This window comes from Diceros bicornis, chromosome 22 (assembly GCF_020826845.1).
Source record: "Diceros bicornis minor isolate mBicDic1 chromosome 22, mDicBic1.mat.cur, whole genome shotgun sequence".
NCBI classification, from domain to species: Eukaryota; Metazoa; Chordata; class Mammalia; order Perissodactyla; family Rhinocerotidae; genus Diceros; species Diceros bicornis.
Window position 1 is genome coordinate 38,358,925 of NC_080761.1, and position 27,168 is coordinate 38,386,092.

The 27,168-nt window shown below is 36.4% G+C and overlaps 1 protein-coding gene across 3 annotated transcripts in view; it reads left to right on the forward strand.

The window, feature by feature from the left end:
• CCDC171 (coiled-coil domain containing 171) overlaps positions 1-27,168 on the forward strand; it is a 300,588-nt gene that overhangs the window by 21,951 nt on the left and 251,469 nt on the right. For 2 of the 3 annotated variants that reach the window (XM_058565832.1, XM_058565833.1), the window contains exons 4-5: positions 3,785-3,959; positions 13,410-13,600. In XM_058565832.1, coding sequence (XP_058421815.1) covers positions 3,785-3,959; positions 13,410-13,600 — 366 coding nt within the window. Of the gene's footprint in view, positions 1-3,784; positions 3,960-13,409; positions 13,601-15,959; positions 16,092-27,168 lie in introns of all 3 variants that reach the window. The other variant, XM_058565834.1, reaches the window with a different exon arrangement.

The window sequence follows — 27,168 nt, forward strand, 5'->3', positions numbered from 1 at the left end:
CCTCTGGATCCTTTATTTCCTGGATCTGTATATGGGAGATATAGTATATACTAGTTTCCATTCCAAGCTTCTACCTGTCCCATTGGGAAAGGCTTGGGGGAAGATTTACAGTATATACTGTGACAGTGCTGCCTCAAGGAGCTTTAGTCGAGGAGTCTGGGAACTGATGGAAAGATATAACTTCATATTTTGGAGGCTCAAGTTAAGATTATGCTCACTAGACTTAAGAGTTTTTCTGTTTGTTTAGATCAAATAATGCTTTAGAACTGTTTTTCCAGTATGGTAGCCGTTAGCCACCTGTGTCTTTTGAGCACTTGAAATGTGACTAGTCTGAATTAAGATGTGCTGTAAGTGTAAAATACACACTGGATTTCAAAAACTTGGTACAAAAAAAAGAATGTAAAATATCTCACTAATAATTTTTCATATTGTTTACATGTTGAAATAATGATAATCTTGCATATATTGGGGTAAAGAAAATATTATTAAAATTAATTTCATGTATTTATTTTTGCTTTTTAAAATATTGCTAGTAGAAAATTTAAATTACACATGAGACTTGCATTAGATATCTACTGGACAGTGTTTCTTTAGAAGGCTGCCCATCTCTTTAATTCATGTGTACACCTTGATCAATTAGATACCACCACAAATACCTGGAGGTCAAAATGCTGTGATTACTACTGCTGCCCATTATAGTAACTGTGCTCACCTTGTTTCTAATGGTTAATTGCTACCACTTGGCCTTTGCCGCTCTGAAATTCCATCATTTTGATTAAAATTGGGGAGTCTATCTCAGTTGTGACATACCCCACCGTTATCTCCATCATCTCCTATTATCTCTGGCATATAGAGGTTAGCCACCAGAGCTTTCTAATGATGCTTGCGCTGCCTACTCCAATGTAGGAAAAGAATGTCCGTTAGGCCCTGGAAGAGGTTGTAGTGGGGGAAAAGGGAGGTTTTGGTTTACTCATAATAAAACCACCCACATCTCCTTAAATCTCCATATTATGTCAGGAAAGTACTGGCATTTTAACCTCGTTAAATGATTATAGGCTGATGTTGAATTTAATTTATAGTCATCCAAGCAAACTCTCAGAGCTAGCTTATTAAATCCAAATCAATTCTATAGTATGTTCTGCAGGTTCTGGCTAATACAAGATTAGCAAGATCTTGGCATTCATTTGCTATATACACTATTTTCTCCCGGAGCAGACTGTGCATTTCTCCTTCTGTGGCAAACTGAGATCTGAGTCTATCCAGGGCCACAAAGAGTGGTGGAGGTGGGTCTTGCAAATCCTCTTGCAAGACAGCTGCTTCAGGTGTGGTCATTCCTAAGTCTTTAAGCGAGGGAAGGCTAGCTACCTCAGACAGGGAGGAGAGGCTGCTTTTGTTTGTAAGGGATGTTTAGGGGGGGATTTGGGAGTTCACAGTTTTTAGATTTGTCTAATTCCAGAAGCCCTCATCCTATCTCCTTCTTTCGTATCTAATGCCCAACTGATACCCTCTTAACATTAGATACTTGGTGAGGCTCTTCTTTCAACTGGTATTATAATTCTGCATTCCCCATAATTAGATTTTCTATCTGGTCCTTAGCCTGGTCTGCCCTGGGGCTATGAGAAATAAGAGATTTTTAAAAAGTTGACATAGAAACTCTGGTTTTCTGCCTGTCTTAAGCTGAGATTCTAAAGGTCTGAGATTATCATTTTGTTTTTATAAGTTCTCTAGCATAGTCAGATTTAGCCTGGCCACCCCACAGGTCTTGTAGTCAACAATACTGCCATAATGGTCAAGTGCAGTTGCTACTGCGCTTCCCAAAGGCTTGTCCTCAACTGGCACTTCATTCTAAACAACTGCACGTACTTTAAATAATTGTGATCTCACTGTATGCCATGGATCACTAGTATCCCATTTCCACCCGCAAAGAGGTCTTCATTGTATTTAGGCTTATATAGGTTTGCAACCCTGTATCGGAAACCCATCTTGAGACTATTTCTGATACCAAGAGCAATATTACTTGGTAATATTGCTGTCCAGTCAGGAAAATAGAAACTGCTCCAGGTCTTTCAACAAAGGGACATTAGTAGAGGAATAGGTACTAGTAGAGCTGAAAAGACAAACAGGGGATGTTAAGGCAACTTAGAGGGTAGTGACATTAGGAAGCTCTTCTACTCCTAAGGTTGATAAAGCCAGACCATTTAGAGAGCTATGGCCATGGGAGGAGGGACTATCCAGAAGGAATTTGCAGCCACAGAGAAGACAGAGATGCTGCTCAAGGTAGAGCTAGAGCGGGAGAAATACCCTGGCTTCTTCTCTTCTGCCCTCAACACCACCACAAGTGCCTCTCATTGGCCAAACCTCTGGAGAAGCCAGCTGTCAAGGGAGCCTGGGAAATGTAGTTCCTACAGTACAGAGCAGAGCTGGAGAAGGGTGGGTAGGGCATCTGAGGGCCATCAGGTGAATGACTGGCACAACCAGGAATGCCCAAATGTTATTCTTTATTCTTGATTCTTGTGAGGGGAGAGAGGGAGTGGGGAGGGAGGGATGGAGTGATTCTGAAACAAATGGAGTTATATTGAATATACAATTAAGGTTATACTGTGATTTTTTTCTTTAACAATTAAAAGATATTTGTAAATTCTTATTTTGTAAGTATAAATGTTTTGAAGACATTTGCTTTTCTAAAATTTTTAAATTGGAAATTATTATTTTATTCTTCATATGTGAAAAGAGTGTAACTCCTACTGCACCCTACATATTAACAGCTACCTATGGTCATTTCTGATGTTGCCCTTCAGAAATCCTTTTGTCTTTTCTTATTTGTTAATTGGACCATCTATTTCTAGCCTAGTACAGTAGCTCAATGCTTTCCTACATGATACCTTTCTAGCATTCTCTCTCATCCACCATCTCTTTCTCTCCTATCAGCAATAAATAAATTTACTTTTCTTTGAACTATCATACATAACATTTTTACCTCTTTTATAAAACATATCCCATATGCCTTTCTCTATATAGCATTTCATTCCTTGAGATCAAGGACTCTATAATTTTGTTTTTATATCTCTCACTGTACTTGATATTACAAGTAATAATAATTATTTAATATTATTTAATGAATTATTGATTGGATCATAGAATTTTAGAATGGGAAAGGTCTTTATGAATCATTCTGCTCTGATTCTCTGACCTATCTTCTATCATGCTGCTTCATGGAAGGATATTAGGTAAATTAGATCTAGTTATTAAGATATTAGATAAATTAGATATTAGTTCATTAAAATCCCTGCAAAATTGGCACTTTTTTTTACTTCATGCTCTATTAGTCATGTCATAATCAAGACAAATAATATAGACAATATTTACCAAACTATACTTTGATGCAATTTGTTTCTTGATTTCATTTAGGGAAGAGAAGGAGGAGAGGAGAGAATGAATTTTTAAGTGCTTAGTATGTGTCATGCATTTTTTTCATTTCTTAGGTATGACTATTTCTGATTGTAACTTGTGATTTCTCTTTATAAGAAGTTCATATAAAAATTTTTTGCTTTTATTTTTTTCTCTAATGGATTCTCTAAAATAAGAAAATTAATGAGTGTCATTTAATGAATAAGGCTAGTGCTTCTTTTCCAGTCTTCCAAAAAAGTATAAATTTATAAATTCTTATCTTGTAAATATTATAGAAACAAGTTTCTCTGAGAAATTTAAATGTTTGGGTGCATGATCTCATAATCTTGGAGACATATTTTAATATTGGTTCATGATATCAGAAATCTGTTTTTAGCTGGCAAGCTATGAGAGCCAGATTGCTAAGCTGCGATCCGAGGTTGAAAAAGGAGAGGCATTGCGACAAAGTCTGGAGTATGACCTGGCTGTGGCTAGAAAGGAAGCTGGTCTTGGAAGACGGGCTGCTGAAGAAAGATTAGCTGAGGCACATAGGATCCAAGAAAAACTCTGTGGTAAGACTGTTTCCATTTCTTCCCGTGTTTAGGATTGTAACCTCATTGTCTATCATTGCTCACTGTTGTGTGTACATTCCATGTAGGGTCAGAGGTGGGGTTTTAATTCATTGACTGGCCTTTGATGGACAGACTTCTGGGTATGTATAAAGTCTTCTGGCAATTCTGTGAACATTCATCTACTTTAATTTTTTTTATGTTGTGCATGTATGGAAAAATCCTGTTGATATTTTTTAGAGTACTTATTCCAGAATAATCAGCAGAATCACATTGAGATTGTTTTTAAAAACGTATATTGTAGGTTTCCTATCACATGTAGTCTGAACAGAATCTCTAGCTTGAGAATCTGTATGTTCAAGGAACACTGCATGGGATTCTGTTGATGAGCCAGGTTTAGGAACCACTGGGTTAGAGTGTGGGGCCTGGGAAAGAAAAAGGCAGTGGATTTAATGCTCAGAAGCTATCTCTTATATAGCATATGAATGTTTTAAAATCTTTTTATTTAAGCATAATATATATAAAGACATGTGCCTAGATAAGTGTATAACTCATAATAAGCACCCAGATCAAAGAATGGAAAAATACCAGAAATCCTTCCACATGGATAACTACTATCCTTATTTTTAATAGCAAGGATTAATTTTGCCTCTTTTTTGTACTTTATATAAATGGAATCGTGTAGTATGTGCTCTTTTGTATCTGGTTTCTTTCCTTCAACATTGTGGTTGTGAGTTCATCCATATTGTTGTATGAACTTCATATTGATGTTTAGTGTTATATTGTGTGAACATCCTACACTTATATTTATCCATTTCTATTGATGGGCATTTGGTAGTTTTTGGTTATTAAGAATAATGTTGTGAGCCAGCCCTGATGGCCCAGTGGTTAAAATTCGGCGTTCTCACTGTTTCGGCAGCCCGAGTTCGTTTCCAGGTTGCAGAACCACACCACCTGTCTGTCAGTTGCCATGCCGTGGTGGTGGCTCACATAGGAGAACTAGAAGGACTTACAACTAGGATATACAACCATGCACTGGGGCTTTGGGGAGGAAAAAAAAAAGAGGCAGATTGACAACAGATGTTAGCTCAGGGTGAATCTTTCCCTGCAAAAAAAAAAAAATTGAGTGATTAAAAATAAGAGTAATGTTTTTATGAACATTCTTGTACACAGCAGGTTTTAATTAAGAGAACACAAATGGGACAAGAAACAAAGGAAATGCAAAAGAACCAGAAAATAAGTGACAAAACAGCAACATTCAACCCTCATATTTCAATAATTACCCTAAATGTAAATGGATTGAACTCTCCAATCAAAAGATACAGAGTGGCAGGATGGATTAAAAAGCAAGACCCAACAATATGCTGCCTTCAGGAAACACATCTTAGCACTAAAGACAAGCACAGGCTCAGAGTGAAAGGATGGAAGACAATACTCCAAGCTAATGGCAAACAAAAGAAAGCAGGTGTTGCCATACTCATATCAGACAAAGTAGACTTCAAGATAAAACAGGTTAAGAAAGACAAAGAAGGGAAATATATAATGATAAAAGGGACACTCCATCAAGAAGACATATCACTTATAAATATATATGCACCCAACATAGGAGCACCAATGTACATAAAACAACTATTAACAAACCTAAAAGGAGAAATCAACAACAACACAATAATAGTAGGGGATCTTAACACCCCACTTACAGCAATGGATAGATCATCCAGACAAAAAGTTAATAAAGAAATATTAGACTTAAATGAAAAACTGGACGAGATGGACCTAGTAGACATATACAGAGCACTCCACCCAAAAACAGCTGACTACACATTCTTCTCAAGCGCGCATGGAACATTCTCTAGGATAGACCATATGTTGGGAAACAAAGCAAGCCTCAATAAATTTAAGAGGATTGAAATCATAACAAGCATCTTTTCAGACCATAAGGCTATGAAACTGGAAATGAACCAGGAAAAAAAAACTGGGAAAGTGACAAAAATGTGGAGATTAAACAACATGCTACTGAACAACCAATGGATCATTGATCAAATTAAAGGAGAAATCAAAAACTATCTGGAAACAAACGAAAATGATAACATGCCATATCAAACCATATGGGACGCAGCAAAAGCGGTCCTGAGAGGGAAACTCATAGCGATACAAGCCCACCTTAACAAACAAGAAAAAGCCCTAATAGGCAACCTTAAATTACACCTAACAGAACTAGAAAAAGAAGAACAAACAAAGCCCAAAGTCAGCAGAAGGAGAGAAATAATAAAAATCAGAGCAGAAATAAATGATATTGAGACCAAAAAAACAGTAGAAAGGATTAATGAAACAAAGAGTTGGTTCTTCGAGAAGATAAACAAAATAGACAAACCCTTAGCCAGGCTAACTAAGAAAAAAAGAGAAAAGGCTCAAGTAAATAAAATTAGAAATGAAAGAGGAGAAATTACAACGGATACCATGGAAATACAGAGGATTATAAGAGAATACTATGAGAAATTATATGCCAACAAATTGGACAATCTAGAAGAAATGGATAAATTCTTAGACTTATACAACCTCCCAAAATTGAACCAAGAAGAAATGGAGAATCTGAATAGACCAATCACAAGTAAAGAGATTGAAATAGTAATCAAAAACCTCCCAAAAAATAAAAGTCCAGGACCAGATGGCTTCTCCAGTGAATTTTACCAAACATTCAAAGAAGATTTAATACCCATCCTCCTCAAACTATTCCAAAAAATAGAGGAAGATGGAACACTTCCTGAATCATTCTATGAGGCCAACATCACCCTGATACCGAAACCAGACAAAGACAATACAAAGAAAGAAAATTACAGGCCAATATCGCTGATGAACATTGATGCAAAAATCCTCAACAAAATATTGGCAAACCGAATACAACAATATATTAAAAAGATCATACACCATGATCAAGTGGGATTTATACCAGAGACGCAGGGATGGTTCAACATCCGCAAATCAATCAACGTGATACATCACATCAACAAAACAAAGAATAAAAACCACATGATCATCTCAATAGACGCAGAGAAGGCATTTGACAAGATACAACATCCATTTATGATAAAAACTCTCAATAAAATGGGAATAGAAGGAAAGTACCTCAACATAATAAAGGCCATATATGACAAACCCACAGCTAACATCATACTCAACAGGGAAAGACTGAAAGCCATTCCTCTGAGAACAGGAACGAGGCAGGGCTGCCCACTCTCACCACTCCTGTTCAACATAGTACTGGAGGTTTTGGCCAGAGCAATTAGGCAAGAAAAAGGAATAAAAGGAATCCAAATAGGTAACGAAGAAGTGAAACTCTCACTATTTGCAGATGACATGATTGTATATATAGAAAACCCTAAAGAATCTGTTGGAAAACTGTTAGAAACAATCAACAACTACAGCAAAGTTGCAGGGTACAAAATCAATCTACAAAAATCAGTTGCATTTCTTTATGCTAATAATGAACTAACAGAAAGAGAGCTCAAAAAGATAATACCATTTACAATTGCATCAAAAAGAATAAAATACCTAGGAATAAATCTTACCAAGGAGGTGAAGGACCTATACAATGAGAACTACAAGACATTATTGAGGGAAATCTACGATGACATAAAGAAATGGAAAGATATCCCATGCACGTGGATTGGAAGAATAAACATAGTTAAAATGTCTATATTACCTAAAGCAATCTACAGATTCAATGCAATCCCAATCAGAATCCCAATGACATTCTTCACAGAAATAGAAAAAAGAATACTAAAATTTATATGGGGCAACAAAAGACCCCGAATAGCTAAAGAAATCCTAAAGAAAAAGAACAAAGCAGGAGGCATCACAATTCCTGACTTCAAAACATACTACAAAGCAATAGTAATCAAAACAGCATGGTACTGGTACAAAAACAGACACACAGATCAATGGAACAGAATTGAAAGCCCAGAAATAAAACCACACGTATACGGACAGCTAATTTTCGACAAAGGTGCTAAGGACATGCAATGGAGAAAGGAAAGTCTCTTCAATAAATGGTGTTGGGAAAACTGGACATCCACATGCAAAAGAATGAAAGTGGACCATGTGCTATCGCCATTCACAAAAATTAACTCAAAATGGATCAAAGACCTGAAGGTGAGACCTGAAACTATAAAACTCATAGAAGAAAATATAGGCAACACACTATTTGACATTGGGTTTAAAGGAATCTTTTCGGATGACATGCCTACCCAGACTAGGGAAACTAAAGAAAAAATAAACAAGTGGGACTTTATCAGACTAAAGAGCTTTTATAAGACAAATGAAATCAGAATCAAGATGAACAAACAACCAACCAGCTGGGAGAGAATATTTGCAAAACATACATCTGACAAGGGGTTGATCTCCATAATATATAAAGAACTCACACAATTGAACAACAAAAAAACAAACAACCCGATCAAAAAATGGGCAGAGGTGGGGCCGGCCCGGTGGCGCAAGCGGTTAAGTGCGCGCGCTCCGCTGCAGCGGCCCGGGGTTCGCTGGTTCGGATCCCGGGCGCGCACCAACCACTGCTTGGTAGGCCATGCTGTGGCGGCGTCCCATATAAAGTGGAGGAAGATGGGCACAGATGTTAGCCCAGGGCCGTCTTCCTCAGCAAAAAAAAGAGGAGGATTGGCGGATGTTAGCTCAGGGCTGATCTCCTCACAAAAAAAAAAAAAAAAAAAAAAAAATGGGCAGAGGAAATGAACAGACACTTCTCCAAGGAAGATATACAGATGGCCAATAGGCACATGAAAAGATGCTCAACATCACTAATCATCAGGGAAATGCAAATCAAAACAACACTAAGATACCACCTCACGCCCGTTAGAATGGCTATAATCACCAAGACAAAAAACAACAAATGTTGGAGAGGATGTGGAGAAACAGGAACCCTCATACACAGCTGGTGGGAATGCAAATTGGTGCAGCCTCTATGGAAAACGGTATGGAGATTCCTCAAAGAATTAAAAATAGAGATGCCCTAGGATCCAGCCATCCCACTACTGGGAATCTATCCAACGCACCTGAAATCAACAATCCAAAGAGGCTTATGCACCCCTATGTTCATTGCAGCATTATTCACCATAGCCAAGAAGTGGAAGCAACCTAAGTGTCCCTCGACTGACGATTGGATTAAGAAAATGTGGTATATATATACAATGGAATACTACTCAGCCATAAAAAAAGACAAAATCGTCCCATTTGCAACAACATGGATGGGCCTGGAGCGTATTATGTTAAGTGAAATAAGCCAGAAAGAGAAAGACAAACACTGTATGATCTCACTCATATGTGGAATATAAACCAACACATGGACAGAGAAAACTGGACTGTGGTTACCCGGGAAGTGGGAGTGGGGGGTGGGCACAAGGGGTGAAGGGAGTCATATATGGGGTGATGGACAAACAAAAATGTACAACCCAAAATTTCACAATGTTAGAAACCATTAAAATATCAATAAAAATCAATTCCACCTGGATGTCTTGCAGGCATCAGAAATTCAAAAAAAAAAAAAAAATAAGAGTAATGTTTTTATGAACGTTCTTGTACACAGCAGGTTTTAATTAAGAGAACACTGAACATGAATTCAGAAGATTTAGATTTAGGTCCTGGTTTTACCATTTACTTACTGATATTTGAACCTACGTTGTTTTAGGGATGAAATAGAAAATGAAAAGGCCTCGTTAACTACATGGGGCTAAACAAATGTTATTATTGTTGCAAAGGTTATGGTCCTAGTCTTGGCCAGCTATCTTGGGTTATTGCCATTGGTCAGAAGTATTTTTGATTACCTCTGGCATTTAATAATTACACCACTACCTGGAACTTAGGAATATAAGAATTGAAAGGCATTAGATATACAAGTTAATGACTTTCATTTAATTATGAGGCAGTTGAAGTCCAGGGAAGATGGGAAGTGACTTGCCCAAAGTCAGATGATTTCAACAGATGCTTTACAGAAGAAGATAGAGGAGTGGCCATTAATCACATGAAAAAGGCTTTACCTCACTTGTCATCAGGGAAATGCAAGTTAAAACCGCAGTGACTGTCACTACATACCCGTCAGATGGCTCTAATTGAAAAGACTGTCAATGCCACATGTTGGTGAGGATGTAGAGCAACTGGAACTCTTATACTGCTTTGTTAGTGGGAGAGTAAAATGGTACAACTACTTTGGGAAAAAACCTGGCAATTGCTTTTAAAATAAACATCCGTTTACCCCATGATGTTTCACTCTTTGGTATTTCTCCCTGAGAAACATTTGTCCACAAAAGACTTGTGTAAGAATTTCGTAGCAGCTCCATACATGACAGCTCAAAATTGGAAAAAAACTCCGAATGTCCATTGACAAGAGAATGAAGAAACTATTTGTGTTATGTTCATGCAATGAGATGCTACTCAGCACTAAAAACAAACCAACTACTGATACATGCAATAACTTGAGTGAATCTCAAAAACTTTATGCTGAGTGAAACTTTACACAGAAGAGGATATCCTGTACGATTCTATTTATATGAAGTTCTAAGACAGAAAAACTAATTGTTGGTGGAAAACAAAATCAGAGCAGTGGTTGCCTCTGGGATGGGTTGGCAGTGGGGATTGACTGGGAAAAGGTATGAGAAAACTTTTTGGGTTGAAGGAAATGTTCTATATTTTGATAGGGGTTTGGGTTACATGAATATATGCATTTGTCAAATTTCTTTGAATGGTACACTTAAGATTTGTGCATTTTACTGTATATAAGTTTTATCTGCAAGAAAAGTAAAACTATATTGAATTCTAGTTAATGATATGAATTCTGAATTATTTAGGAGTGAAATGTACTTACATTTACAACTTGCTTTGAAATGTGTAAATAAGTATGATGGTCTGATGGATGGATAAATGAATGGATGCATGGAGATAGATGGATGAATGTGTGATAAAGCAAAAATAGCACAATGTTAACAATCGTAGAGTCTAGTCTGGGTTTATGGGTTCACTGTATAACACTTTCAATTTTCTGTATTTTTCAAAATTTTTATTATAAAATGTTGAGTGTAGAATAAAAACAACTTAATGGAGTTTTGAGATATTAAAAGAAATAATCCCATAACAATTGAGAGAATAGGAGACATGACAAGAGAGAAAATTTTGGAAGCTGGAAAGCAAATGGATGAGGCATAACTGATTTAGCAGACTTGGGATGTCAGAATTCTAAGCTAGGAGTGGGGAAAGTTGACAGACAACTTAGACATTCAAAAGGCTTATGGGCTGGAAGCACCAGATGCCTTTGGAATTAGGAATTGGAATAGCAGTAGTGGGTGAAATAGAGAGCGTTAGATGAAAGCTGTTTGCTCTAGAGGCAGTTAGGTTCTTAGATCCCCCTCCCAAGAGCATGCTACTCTGGGATTACTCTTACTTCCTAGTGGAAGTCAGGAGGCTTAGTCTCTGGAGGTGATAAAATAGAGGGCAAACAATGGGAAGATAGCATACTCAATGCTGAATACTGAGGAACTATTCCTTCCAGCTTCCTTTTTCTATTGGCTTCCCCAGCTATTCTATTCTATTCTATTTCTATTAGCACCCAGATTTCTATACTCCATTTGGGAGCTTGAAAGACTCTTCTATGGGTCAGCTGACCAAGCCAAGAGGAAAAACTTAATGATACTGATGTTAAGAATTTCCTAATAAATGGCCCAGCCAGGTCCTCCTCCAGTGAAGACTACAGTTGTCAAGCTCCACCCTCAAGCTCAGAATCTAGGTGGTGGGTATATGAGTGTATAAAAGGTATGTCACCCTTACAGTTACTCTTAATTGAGAGCAGACAACCAAGAATTACCAGATACTTGGGGAAAGCCTCTAAAATGGAGAGAAAAAAATTAATTTGGAGGAATTAGAAACTCTGCAGGGAGAAGAAGATGTGACAAACAAGTGGCATTAATATCCTCAGAGCTGAGAGAGAATATATTCCATCTATGATGCAAGAAAACCGGATGCTGTAAAAAAAGAAAGCTCTTAGAAATTAAAATTAAATATGAAATCAGAAATGAAAAATGTCAGTAGAAACATTGGAAGATGAAGATGGAAGAAATCTCCCAGAAACTGGAGTAAAAAAGACAAAGGTGGACAAATTGCAGAGAAAAGACAAGAAAATTTGAGGACCAATCTGAATAATAGAGAATGTTGAAAGAAAGAGATAAGAGAGAAAAACGGAGAGGGTAAGCCATCAATTAAATTATGTAAGAAAACATCTCAGAACTCAGGTTATAAATTGCCAGATTAAAAGGGCCCATTGAATATTCACCACTATGGAAAGAAATAGATGCACCTAAAGGCATAGCATTATGAAATTTCAGAAAAATAGAGACAAAAAGAAGGTCCTAAAGCTTTCACAAAGAAGAAAAAAGAAAAGAAAAGAAAAGAAAAATAGGCCACATGCACAGAAACAGGAATCAAAACGGCCTCAAACTTCTTGCCTAAAATACTGGATGCTAGACCATGGAATAATGCCTTGCAGAGAGGGCAACTGGGTGGGAGGGAGACTTTCTGTACCTTTTATGCCTTTGAATTTTGAGCTCTTTGAATATATGATCCATTCAAAACACAGAGAAGTAATTTAAGAATACTGCTACTAACGGTGGCATTTTTGTTTGTTTAACAAGTGTGTTTGCACAGATTTCCTCATTTTATCTTCACAACAACTTAACTAGGAGGCATTTTATTCCCACTGAGGGTTAGAGAGTCAGAGAGGTTTAATCTGGTGGTAGGTGATGGAGCCAGACCTGGAAGCCTTCCATTACTTCTTTTCTAGAAGCTGGAACAGAGCAGCAGCTGTAGTGAGTTGAGAGGTGTTGGTTATTGCTGAGGTAATACTAGGATGAGAGGTGTGTTGAGCCTAACTTGGGGGAATAAATAGTTTTAGTTCTGAGTTGGAGCGGTGGTTCCCAACCTCAGCTTTGTGACAGTCTCATGGTAAGGTGTGTCACAACTAATTTGTAGCCAATAATCAAATACCAAAATTTGTAATCTATCAAGTCTTTAAAGAGAGTAGCTGTATAAGTCACAGTCTTTTAAAATTTTTTTTGGTTTATTTTCTTGAATGGGAGAAAAAGCAGTGGAGTTTCTGCTGGTGCTAGAGGTGCACCTAAACTTGGGTATCCCTCTAGAAATATGTCATACCGTTTCATGGCAAAGTCACCTTTGTCTGGAGGGGAAGAGGAGACTGAGAAATTGTAGAATAGATTGATTCGGGACAGTGAGCTTTTCAAGAGTTTACTGGTGTGAGGAGATTAAGTGTTTTGTCCTAATATCATGCTGTAAATGGAATCAGCTCCAATGGCTAGGTTTTTGGTTTTTATGTTTTTTTTTTAATGGTTTTTGGTTTTTAGGGTTGTAAATATATCTATTATTCTTTTATATTTTTAATAGCTCAGAATACAGAACTTCAAGGAAAGGCAAATGAGATCGAGAAAGCTTTCCAGACTTCCCAGCAAAAATGGAAAGAAGAATGCAGAAGATTTGAACGTGATTTGGAGGAAAGAGACAATATAATTCAAAATTGCAATCGAGAATATGATTTACTTATGAAAGAAAAAAGCAAACTAGAGAAAACTCTACAGGTAAAATATTGTTTATAAAGGAATTTTGCTATATATAATATTCATTGAGATGTGTCTTATGTTATTTGAAGTTATCCTTGGAAAGGAAAATAGCTACCAGAAAGCAAAAAAATCTGATTTCCTTTCTTCTTTTCCTCCCTCCCTCCCTCCCTCCCTCCTTCCTTCCTTCCTCCCTCCCTCCCTCCCTCCCTCCCTTCCTTCTTTCCTTCCTCTCTTCCTCTCTTTGTTTTTAGGGGCATTTTTGCTGATCTCTTTTGTAGTATGCTTTAGTAATATATTAATATGTATATTCTTTCTTTTGTGAAAAACAGTTTGCAATCTCTGATCAAAATAAAAAAAAAAAACTTATATGGGCATATTGTAAGAAGATAAGAACCTACCTCCCCTTTGGTCCAGCAGCATGAAAATTTGGAATTTTAGAAATGAGGGCCCTCGATTTTGGTCTATTTGAATATACAATAAATATTGAAAAATATTTATATATCTGTTGTAAGCTTCATTATCTATATAGAGCACATTCTATATAGATATGATACGTAAAAACTTTGATGACCTTTTACTGAAATTATCATGAGCTGTTTGTTCTCCCATTTTTTGTTCCTTTTTACTCTCTAAAGTTAAAGTACGGTTTAAGGTTGAGCTTGCCAGCCACTTAGAAAATAGATTTTGAATTGTCTGTATTTGCCATTTTTTTGACGTACCAGTTTAAGAAAAATACATGATAAAAATGCTGTACATTTACCAGTGGTGTAAATGGCTTTTCAGAATTCTGGAAATAAATCTTTACTAAAAACTAATTTTACAAAAGCATTTACTAAGTGTAAAAGTTTTGGCACAGTGTTCCTTTCCGTTGTCAGCAGATTTACTTTTGATTTCCTCTGCAATAGTCATAGTTTGTGTCTTTTGCTTCCTACTAGATTCCTAGACCTAGAACAGTGCCTGGCATACACAAGGGCTCCATAGTGTTTGAATGGGGGAAGTTTAGGTGGTGACTAGTGCTACAAGTCCTTGGGTGGCCCTGTGTAACCTTCCCCACATAAAATGTCTTGGCGCTATGGAGAAAGAAGGCCAATGGTGGCAGCGTTCCTTACAGTCAATCAACCTACACCTCAAATTATAAGATCTTGACGTGATCTCCATCAGCTACTCGGCAGAATTCTGATTTTATGCTGTTGGCTTTGACCTGATCTGTACAGAGACCATTGGGAAATTTGAAGTTGAGTAGGAGTCACTGTTTAGCCCTACCGCTCAGGGGAAAAGGCTCTTTGTGATGGCTTTCCATTAGTGCAAGTTCCAAAGGCAATCTTTATTATGCAGATGATCCATCCTACTGTTATATGGACCCAGGAGGCTTTCCTTCTCTCATATAAACCACAGAATCTTTCTCCTTGTGTTAATGGGGACTTAGTTTTAAGCCCTATTGGTTAGAAAATTGGGCTTCTCAGAAAACCTGCATTTTATATTTTTAAGAGTTTGAACAGAATTAAATCTTTTTTTTTTTAAATTTTATTTATTTATTTTTCCCCCCAAAGCCCCAGTAGATTGTTGTATGTCATAGCTGCACATCCTTGTAGTTGCTGTATGTGGGACGCGGCCTCAGCATGGCCAGAGAAGCGGTGTGTCGGTGCGCGCCCAGGATCGCGATCCGAACCCGGGCCACCAGCAGCGGAGCGCGTGCACTTAACCGTTAAGCCACGGGGCCGGCCCTGAACAGAATTAACTCTTGTACATGTAGTACAACTAGGAAAACCCAAAAAGAAAAGCCTCTTACAAATACTGTTTATCTGTAGAACTAGAAATTAGTTACAGTCCAAACCTAAAATATTTTTTTTTGGCTTTTCAAATTTTTAACATTCTAGAGTTTTCTGACCTGATTTGTTGCACAAAACGCCTTCCTTCTCCCCTTTTGCAAATACAGTGTTCTCTGTCAGATTTATATGTAAATTATCAGAGATAATTCAAACAGTTTGTTCATAGGTAATTAAAGCTTTCCATATATCTACTTTACATATAGATTACGTATAATCTACTTTGTTTTTGTTTCTTTATCATACAATGCATTTTGTTCAAACCTCTGAAGTTAAATTTTTTAGAAAAATTGGGTTAAATATATATGTATATCTATGTATATGGATATATAAAATGTTGCTTAAATTAAAAGTGTTGCCATGGCTTCTTATTCAGATCTACATTCTGATGATCAAAATATAATAGTTCTATTAATGATTTTAACATAAATTATGATGAGTTTTAACAGTCTATAGGTAAGGTGAGCCCTTTGTATGTTTAAATTGAGGATGAAGGAAGAAAGATAACTTTTATTGATCTGATAGTAAAGCAAGATTTTATTCGCATAAAGGAAGCGTCAGAAAAACATCAGCAGGAGAAGAATGAGATGGAGTCTCATATCAGGGAGACAGCATTGGAGGAGTTTAGATTACAAGCAGAACAATGGGAAGCAGAAAGAAGAGAGTTACAATTTATAGTACAGGTATTTTAAAAATAATACTTAAGTTCCTTAAATATGTCTTTTTAATGCTTATGGTATTAAAAATTATATTAGTGTAATAATTGACTAGCTTACTCAAGGTGAAAATAATTCCTAGTCTTTGATCTCTGGAAGGCTTGTTTCATTTGTGGTTATGTGATAATATGGGCAACTATTACCAGCAGAAATTATTAGAATCAGAGTTGGGTGACTTCCATTGCATAAATTATGTGATTTTGAGAAGGACATATATACATTTGGTATTTTATTTTTCCAATTTAAAACGTGAGACTGTTAGCAGTCTTTAATAGCATAAGGAAATAGAATAATTGGATTTTGGATATTAAAGGATGCTTAGTGATTTTGAACTCTTTTTAAGAAGTGCAAATTCTTAATCATGTTTTATTAACCCCTTCCCCCACAACAAATAGAATCCCTAAGTCTTCGAGTAGTCCAGTTTGAAAATCACTAATTACATCTACTCCCATTATAGATGAACAGATGGAGATTTATGATTTACTTAAATCATAGACTGAGTGATTAATGTGGGAAAAGACTACAAGTCTCCAGATTCTCACTCTGGTGTACTTTGCATTTTTTCAGGAGGTTATGTATAAAAAATTTTGAAGAAGAGATAGGAGAAATTTAAACTATTAATTCACTAACCAACTAACCTAAAATTTCAAATAAATTTTCATCATTTCTTCTATTATTTGGTGATAAGACAAGCATTTTTTCTACATGAAATGACAAATCAAATATAGTCTTTATATAGATGTCAAAGACAAGCATTCTTCACAGAATGAAAAATATCGACCTGAAATAAATTTTGGAGAAGCTTTGTGTTAGAAACAACTGTGTATGACAAAGGCGGCCAAAAACATGCAGAGAATAGGAGGCACTTTATTTCTTTAAGAGTGAAATCTGGCAGTAAACAGTGGAAATACTGAATTTTTTGTGTATGTAAGTATTCAGAATACCAGCAAAACCACAGCTTTCCCAAACCTTTGGTCTTTGGGCAATGCTTTTCTTCCCAGTCACTCCTTCTGTAGAATATAGAAAGACATTACAATCATTCTTTAGCCCTCTTGGTATTCTTAAAGTCAGTTTGTAATTTGTGTAGTTAGTTAGTTCTCTCATTCATTCATTTATTCATTCCCTAAGTACTTACTGAGTTTGTGCTGCGGGAACTGAGGATATAAAATTGATTAAGATATGATATCTGTCCTAGAAGATCTTTCAACATAGAGAGACACGTAAAGACAGGAAATATATTGTAGGCAGCCAGCCTGGTGGTGTAGTGGTTAAGTTCACGCACTCCGCTTCGGTGGCCCGGGGTTTGCAAGTTCAGATCCTGGATATGGACCTATGCACTGCTTATCAAGCCATGCTGTGGTGGCATCCCATATACAAAATAGACAAAGATGGGCACAGATGTTAGTTCAGGGCCAATCTTCCTCACAAAAAAAAAAAGGGGAGGGGGAAGAAAATATATTGTAATATAATAAAACTTTGAACAAAATGCTATGGGACCATAAAGGAGAAATTGATCAACTGCCTGGGAGATTGGTGAAATCATCATCACAGAGCAGATGACATTTGAATTGTTGTTGATAATTGTCTTAAAGTTTACCTGGAACAAACAAGCAAACATAAGTAAATGAAAATAACCCCTTCATTTATAAACACTCAGCAATCTTCAGTCAGAAGCCTGAAACTTGTAAAATGTCATTCAGAGACCTATATTTAAATGTGTGGATGGTGTGATTTTGGTGCAGTGTCCTGGTCAATCCTGTAAATCTCAGAGGAAATGTATATGGTTATACCCGATTTTATATTATGAAATACTAAAAGAATTTAAAATTCTGTATCAATATTTAATTATTATGTGTGGAGAAGAATAGGAGAATATATTCCTTAGTTGCTACCACCTTTTGTAAGATATATTTTATTGTATTTTGTAACTGAAATGTTCAGAGCTCTGTCTCTTAATTTCTTGTCCTTTTTATATTAACAAAAGAAAACTGCTTTTCCTTTTGTAAAGCAAGTTTAAGAAACCATTTATATATAAAAAAATCTTTTTTTAAACAACTTGAGGGATAGATTGAAATTCTCTTCTCTGTCTACTGGCTGTTGATGGGTTTAGGTTTCCATCCTATAATTAGGTGTTAGTATCACATAGTGTTCTGTTTGTGTAGCTCTCTAAGGGAATTCAGTTTTTAAAATAAATTAAAAAAAAACCTAAGTGAAACCCCATCTTTAACAGACAAAGGTGGTGTAATATTTCTCTCATCTGGGCTTTTGAATGCAAGCCCACTATAAAAAGAAAATCTTCATTTTATGCCATGTCTCCTTTCTTCCCTAGTAATTGAAGCACTAAGTAGAGGTGTACTTCTCTGGTATGTTAATGAACATTCTCAGTGGACTTACCTCAAAAGTTACCTTATTTTAAGAAAGTGTTTCTCATTTTTTTAAATGCATACCCTCTTTGGATAAATATAAAAATCCCATGTCTTTCTTTAGCATTAATTTCAAATAATGCTAGAACAAATAATTTAGAACAAAGTATGTATGTTGATCTTGAAAAACATATGCATGATTTTATTTTTATCTGCATTTATTTACATTTTTTATTCGCAGTGAACGTTTGTTTTATTTTTTTTTTCTCGGTCCTGCAATAGCAATGTGCACTTTGAGGACGCTTATTTGCCATGAGCTTTTCTATGGTCAGCAGTGTGGGACATGCAGCTTGGTTTTTAAACCGCCATGCTGTTTCCCTTGTCATTTTTCCAGATTGTTTCAATGTATGATTTATCGGTAGCGTTGAAAGCATTTAGAAGATGAATGTATATATTTTTTGTATTTATTTCATTTTCGACATGCTATAACTTAACCAGGGAATAAAATGATCCTTTCCTCGTTCATTGACTAAATTTGGTTTATGTATCTAGTGATTAAGGGGTGGCAAAGTAGGTGATGGCAAAGAGTGTGGGGAATGTAGATAGAAAATAATACCATAACTAAAGAACGAGGAGGAAGAGTGCAGAGGCAGTAAAGGAAGGTATCAGACCAGGCTCAGACATCGGTGGGCTGTGTGATAAGACAGCTATTAGGGACTGGGGTGCAACATGGCAGAGAGTGACCTGGTAAGCACAGTTGTGTTCTAGGGGCAGCTTGGAGGGAGTTACATGAAAAGGAGGTATTTCAGAAGTTTGCCTTAAATGATCTGGGGCAGCAAGGAGCACTTCTTTGTAGTTTCCTGGGAAACTGTCCACTGGTGCCCTGCGTAAGCAAATGGCATAGAAAGTGACACTGGCCCTGGTCCTGCCTGTTGTTTCCAAACGGGAAATATGTTAATAGTCAATTTACAAAATTACCCTATATTGTGCTCATTGTAAAAATGCCTCTAATTTAGGGAAATTTAAAAGCAGAAAGTGAAGGTCTTGCCCTCTCCTCCTCCAATCCCACTCCTCGTCTAAGAATATATAAACATATATTATTGTGTTTACACAACTGAAATTATAAGCCACGGTAATATTCAGTGTCCATCTTTTGATGTTCTTACATTATTCTCGTAGTGTTTGCATGGTTTTCTGTCGTGTGTAAGTTCCTGATATATTTAAGGAATCCCTTATTGATAGATATTTTATTTCCTTCAAAATTTTTTGCTGTGATTGAAAATGATTCACTGACATTCTAGTCCATATCTTTGAGCTGTTGTACAAGTGACTCAGCTGTGTAAATGTCTAGAAGTACAATTGTTTGGTCTGCAGGCTTATGGATTTATAATTATGGTAGGTATTTAACAAAGTTAGTACCAGTTTATACTCTACAGCAGCAAACACTCTTTTTGATTGTAGAGCTTTGCTGGCTTTGGGGATTTAGAAAGGAGGAAATTGTTCTGCCTCTTTCAGGAGATAACCATGTACTAGATTAAGGTTGTAACTAGCTATATTGATGTATTTCATAAGTTAGGAAGGAGGAGTATTTTAGCTCTGATATGTTTCTAACGATACTTCTGTAGTTCTTCAGACTTGAAGCCATATTTTAGAGTGTGAGAAATGTTCTTTATATGAGTACAAATGAAGAATTATACTTTTGGGGCTGTTTCTGGAAGATGTGGAAAGAAAGCAAGTTTATTTTCTAACAGAACAGTGTGGTTTCCTGTGATGTTAAATGCTGCTTCAAAAACAAGCCTCATTTTTAAATATTTTAAGTTCAACACCTCCCTCTAGTGGGAAAGAGAAAACCTCCCTCAGTTTCCGCTGTTCTTAATATGATTTTGTTACACACACACCGCTTTTTCACTATAAGGATCCAGGTAGCTTTTAGTTTGATTAGAAAAATTCTGTGACAAAAATTTTAAAAATTTCTTTGGAATGAGGCAAATTAATCTTGATGTATAACTGCATGAGGTATTTTATAGTTCTTTTGGAATTTTCTTGTATGTTATAATGCACCCCAGACTTGGATTGTGTTGAGAAAACCATAAACTTAAAGCAAATATTTGAGTATTTAAAAAACAGGGCTTAATGTAACCAATACCAGTATAACCAACTAATAACATTAATATAGCCAAACTTACCATCTAGATCATGTTAGTGTTTGTCATATTTGCTTCAGAATTAAAAACAAACAAACAATAAATTGTTATATCATTAAAGACGGACTATTCTGAATCACTCCACTATCCTACCGCTACCGTACCCCAAAAGATAACCGTCAGTCTAAAGTTGGTGTTTAATATTCTGTCTGTTATACATTGATAGTATGTTACACTATTTTAGTATTTTGTATGTTTTAAGAATATGCATAGAGGGCCGGCCCCGTGGCTTGGCGGTTGAGTGCACGCGCTTGCTGCTGGCGGCCCGGGTTCGGATCCCGGGCGCGCACTGACGCACTGCTTCTCCGGCCGTGCTGGGCCGCGTCCCGCATACAGCAGCTAGAGGGATGTGCAGCTGTGACACGCAGCTATCTACTGGGGCTTTGGGGGAAAAATAAATAAATAAATAAATAAAATTATTAAAAAAAAAAAAGAATATGCATAGAGTATCATACAGTATGCATCTTTGTCCAACTTGTCTTTTTCACTTGTATTTTTGAGATTTATCTAAGTTAATAAGCTAGCTCTGGCTCATTCAATTTAACTGCTGTATTTTAGCCTATGCATATACCATAATTAATTTATCCATTACCTGATTGATTGAGATTTAAGTTCTTTCCAAATTTTGATTATTACAGACAGTGCATCCGTGAACATCAAGTATTTTTGTTTATGTGGGTTTGTATTTAGTGTAAATGCAATTATTAGGAGGTAAAACGTATGCCAAATTGTTCTCCCAAGTGGTTGTCCTTATTTGAGAGAAGAGTTTTTCTTCCTTTACAATCTCTTGATCACTTGGTATTTTTCAGATTTAATTTCTTTTGCAGTAGGATGTGTGTGAAATTCTGTCTTATTCTTGCTTCAATTTCTGTTTCCCTGACATTGAGCTTGTTATGTTTGTTGGCCATACATGTTTCTTCTTTTGTGAACTGCCAGTTTATATTTTTCCCTTTTTTCTTTTGGCTTGTTTGTATATTTTTATGGATTTATAGGAGCTTTTTATATATATAGTTACTAATCCTTGGTTATTTAGATCCTCATTGGAAACTTCTTTTTCCTTTTTGTGGAGACGTGGAGACAATTTACATTGTGTTTGATGTACAGTTTTAAATTTTAATGTAGTCAAATTTGTCAGTCTTTTCCTTTATGGATTGTACTTTTTATGTCTTATATAACCTAAAATCATAAAGAGAATATTTTTTTTCTCTATATAGCATGACATAGCATCTAATTTTATTTTTTTCCAAGTGGATAACCACGTGTCCCTATACCAGTTATTCAACTGTCTGTTCTATTACCACTTATTGATTTATAATGTCTCTGTCATATACCAAGTTCCTTTATGTCTAAAGCTTGGTTCCTGGGTGCTCTGTTCTGTTCCACTTACATATTTGTCTATTTCTGCATCAACACTAAAATTTTCTTTATTTATCATGGCTTTAGAGTAGGTCTTGACATCTGGTAGGGCAAGTTCCCCTCTCCACATTCTTAATATTTTGGGGGGAAAGGGAGAGTTGTTCTTAGCCTTTTACTCTTCCATGTGAGTTGGACGATTGACTTCTTGTATTCCACCAAGAAACCTTGCTGTAATTTTGACTGGAATTAAATTGGACTTAAAGATCTATTTGGCATAGAGTTGACATCCTTATACTGCACATTTCTTCTATTATCCACTCTTTTATATTTTTGCTCTATTTTCTGGGATATTTCCTCAATTTTATTGCAAGCTTTGTATTGAATTTTCATTTCTGCTTTTGGGTTTTTAATTTCCAAGAGCTCTTGTTCTTTGACTATACCCTTTTATAGTAGACTCTTCTTATTTCATGTTTGTAATATCTTATTTTAACTCTCTGAAGATGTAAGTCATATTTGTTTTGAAGGTGTTTTTTTCCCTTCCCTTGATTATCTTTCTTTTCTCTCAGTGTTTGGCCCCATTTGTTTGTAGTAGTCTCTGAGTTTTGCATGAGAAGCTTTTCTCAAATGTCTGATGATCCTTGGTTATGTGTTCATATTTAAGAAGGAGGCACTAAAAAGCTGAGAGGAAGCTGTGTGTGTGTGGAACCCTTCCATTTAATTGGGGAACCTTAAAAAAGCCGGTATCTGTAGCTGTTTTCTTGTGGACTGGTAGTTTCCCCCGAAAGGAGTCTTCTAGTCTCCTCCTTGTGGTGCTTATAGTACCGTAAGCGTAGGAGTCAGTATTTTGGGAGCTGAAAAGAGAAAGGGAGCTGCGAGGTGTCACCGCCTGCTATGCAGATTTCACCTAATCTCCTAATTTTTAATAAGGTGTCTTCCCCTGACCCACAGTTGTATCTGGTTTTCGTGGCCTGAGAACCTCTTTAAGTCAATCTCTCTAGTTAGTAAACTCTTTCCCTTTTTCCAGGATGGAGAGGGGCATTTGCCAGAGAGGGAGCTGGCAGAGGTAATCTCAGGATATGACTAACTGCTGCTTATAGAGGCTTCCAACAATGTTGTCTATCATTTCTCCCCCGTGGCTTGGCTTCAGTAATAACTGTGTTTCCAATTTCGAAACTTTTGTGGATGTGAATCAGCTTGCTACTGGGCTTCTCCCTTTTTAAGTATTTACCAAAGTTGAAAAAGCTGAAATCCAAGTCATTTATCTCTTGTCCATTTACTTTCCATCTTCCAGATTTGCTTTTGACATCTCTTATTGACTGTCGCCTTCTCTGCCATTCATTTTTATTCTTTATTTTCATTTAGGTGGGGTTTTAGGAGCAAGCAGAGACGACAGGAGATGTTTGGTGCAATCTGTTTAACTGGTGGTCTCCTCGTTCTGCTCTTCCTACTTATGGTCTTCTGATAGACCTACAGTCTCACTTTTCATCTCGTATTTGAGTTCTGGTTTTACCAAATGTTTTTAGTATTAAAAGTATTTAAAAGCATGGAACTGTTGTGAAGAATTTCCTTCTGTTCCTTGAGTTGATCTTTTTCTTGGTTGGGCTCTTCATCTTTTATATGCCGTGTTCCTTTCTTCCCTTGTTATTTTTCTCTTTCTTACTTTTGCGTAGTTTGTATGTGTGCATAATTGCCGTGCCATTTCTTTGCATCTTCCTGATACTTAGGTGGCTTTATCTAGATCTTCTATTTGCTATAAAACAATCAGAGTTCTTACCTTTCTTACTAGTTTGTTTTTCCCTGTGAACTTCGGTTTGAGGGCTGAACTTCTGCATTTCTCTAGGCCCAGGAAATGGTGGCAGGATAGTGGGTGCATAGTTGATATGGTGAGTGTTCTTAGGTGCTGTCTCCTCTTTGAGATTTATTAAATCCCTTATACTTTTTAGTGGAGATTCTATACCATTTTTTTTTCTTTTGCTGAGGGAGATTTGCCCTGAGCTAACATCTGTGCCACTCTTCCTCTATTTTGTATGTGGGTCGCTGCCACAGCATGGCCGCTGATGAGTGGTGTAGGTCCATGCCCGGGAACCAAACCCAAAGCGGAGCACACTGAACTTAACTACAGGGTCAGCCCCTGTACCGGTTGTTATTGTGTTAGGGGATGGGACTTTTAGGCTTTGGGTTGTTTTTTCAATTCAATTTTGCGGCCCATTCACTTTTATACTCTAAAAGAACGCAGAGAAGGAAGAAAAAGGAAAATAAAAGAAACCAGAAAGGGGCTTCTCAGGGAGCTGCCAGACAAGTGAAATCGTGCCAGTTCTCTGTGCATGGGGCTTTTGGAGGAGCTCCAAACCTGTTCTCTCCTCCTGCTCACTGCCCTTTGTGGTGGCTAGGCTGCTGGATTTCATAGCCACAGTAGTTCTCTTTTTTTCCCCAGTTTTATTGAGATATACTTGACACATAACATTGTATAAGTTTGAAGTATACAACATAATGATTTGATATATGTATATATTGCAAAATGATTACCACAAAAGCTTAGTTAACACTGTCACCTTACATAGTTACAGATTATTTTTTTCTTGAGATGAGAACTTTTTTTTTTGTAAGGAAGATCAGCCCTGAGCTAACATCCATGCTAATGCTCCTCTTTTTGCTGAGGAAGACCGCTCTGAGCTAACATCTATTGCCAATCCTCCTCCTTTTTTTTTTCCCCCCAAAGCCCCAGTAGATAGTTGTATGACATAGTTGCACATCCTTCTAGTTGCTGTATGTGGGATGTGGCCTCAGCATGGCCGGAGAAGCGGTGCGTTGGTGCGCGCCCGGGATCCGAACCCAGGCTGCCAGTAGTGGAGCGCGCGCACTTAACCACTAAGCCACCGGGCCAGCCCGAGATGAGAACTTTTAAGATTTACTCCCTTAGCAACTTTCAAACATATAATACAATATTGTTAACTATAGTCACTATGCTGTACATTGCATCCTCAGATCTTATTGTCTTATAACTGGAAGTTTGTACCTTTTGACCACCTTCACCCAATTCCCCCATTTCCCACCCCCTGCCTCTGGCAACCACCAGTCTACTCTCTGTTTTTATGAGTTTAGTTTCCTTAGTTACTACATATAAGTGAGGTCATACAGTATTTGTCTTTCTTTGTCTGACTTATTTCACTTAGTATAATGCCCTCAAGGTCCATCCATGTTGTTGCAAATGGCAGGACTTCCTTCTTTTGTACTACTGAATAATATTCCACTGTGCCTGTCTGTCTGTCTATCTATCCACACACACATACACACACACACACATTTTCTTTATCCATTCATCCATTGATGGACACTTAAGTTGTTTCCATGTCTTGGCTATAGTATTGAGGCTGTTGATTTTCAAGGCTATCAGGAGCTGGGGTAGGGAGGCATGGGATTGAGCAAGTTAAAATGCCACAAAGCTTGCCATTCTTACCAAGATTCAGCTGATTTTCTTGAATAAATGCTTCTTAAATTATTCTAAGACTTTGGTTAATTTCCAGTTATGAAAAATTTGATTTTGACATTTTTTGCCAGTGTTCTTGTTGCTTTTATGGAGGAAAAAATTTTTGGTGGCCCTTAACTCTGCCATACTGGAACTGCTTATGTTCTCTGAAGATATTTTGAAGTTTTCTTCTCTTTATATATGTTTCTCTCAGGTTGTTTTTTCCTTTCCCCATTTGATTTAGATTTCATCTTTTATGTTGGGGAATATTTTCAAATATCGTGTTTTCTTATGTTTGAGAGTGGGGAACTAAAAAGCTTTTTAGAAGCTCTGAGTGTGTTTGGGTTAGCTCTTTCAACCATGATCTTCATTGTAGGATTATCTGGCTGGATATTTGAAACAGATATATATAGTTAATCCTCCTTCCTCTTTCAACTAACTTAAGAAGAGGTAGAAAGTAGAAAACCTGATTGAGTCAGTGTCAAAATTTCAGGCCCATATTGCTTCACCAATGAATAAAAAGAAACATTTAAGAAGCAAATAACTTACTCTTACATAAACTCTGCCAGAGAACAGAAAAATCTTGATAACATACCAAACTGACAAATCTTGATACTAAACTGACAAAGATACAAGAAAAGATAATTATAGCCAATCTCTTTCATAAATATAGATACAAAAATATTATGCAAAATATTAGCCAACTGAATGCAGCAAAATATGAAAAGATGTAAAAAGCCTTTTTACAATAAATGCCAAGTGGATTTAACATTAGAAAATCAATGTAATTTTTAATTATGTAATCAGTTAACTTAATTGTGCAATATAAGTCTCTTGGATATGTGAATAGAATTCCTAAAAATGTACACTATTTGAGGAAAGCAGTTTTTTCTATAAAAACTATGTGTGTGTGTGTATGTGTATGTGTGTTTATATCCATATCCAAGAATGTGTAGTAATTATCACATAATATTAGTGACTACTTGACCTCTGCATTTAAACTGTGATTGTTAGGTCAGAGTTGCATCTACATCTTAAAAGACTTTTATTTAAAAACTATTTGGTAAGTTATATTTAATATAGGTCAAGTATCATAAAGTTAAAATCTCACCAAAATAAACGTAATAAGCCCTAATGATCAGCCATTGATTTTCCAGTTGTTCTTTTTTATAGGATTAAATGCAAACTCACATGAAATGATGGGCATACTCTTTGTTTGGGGTAATGGTATTTGGAATGATTGTATCTTGTCTTTCTATACTATTTATCAATAGAATGGGAATCACAAGTCATATTTTCTTATAAATAAATCTGAGACTTCCTGAATACTTTAATTTCTTTTACTTTATTTAATAAATAATATTTGAAATAATTGCCATCAACTAGGGTATAAGCATCTTTTGGTTATGGACTTTGTTTTTATTTCAAGTTATTGGGTTTACTTTGTGATTAACCTTGTAAATTGCTGTTTATTCATTTTAAAGTATACTAAGTGGATGATTGAAAGTTGGAGATTATGTACTTGTAAGTCAAGAAGGCATGTAATTTAACAGTGAATTTGAATTAAAAGAGGTACTATTGACTGCTTGAAGGAGAGAGACCTATCACGTAGAATAATAATAGTGTCTTATATAGTGCTTAATGGTCTTAAAAGT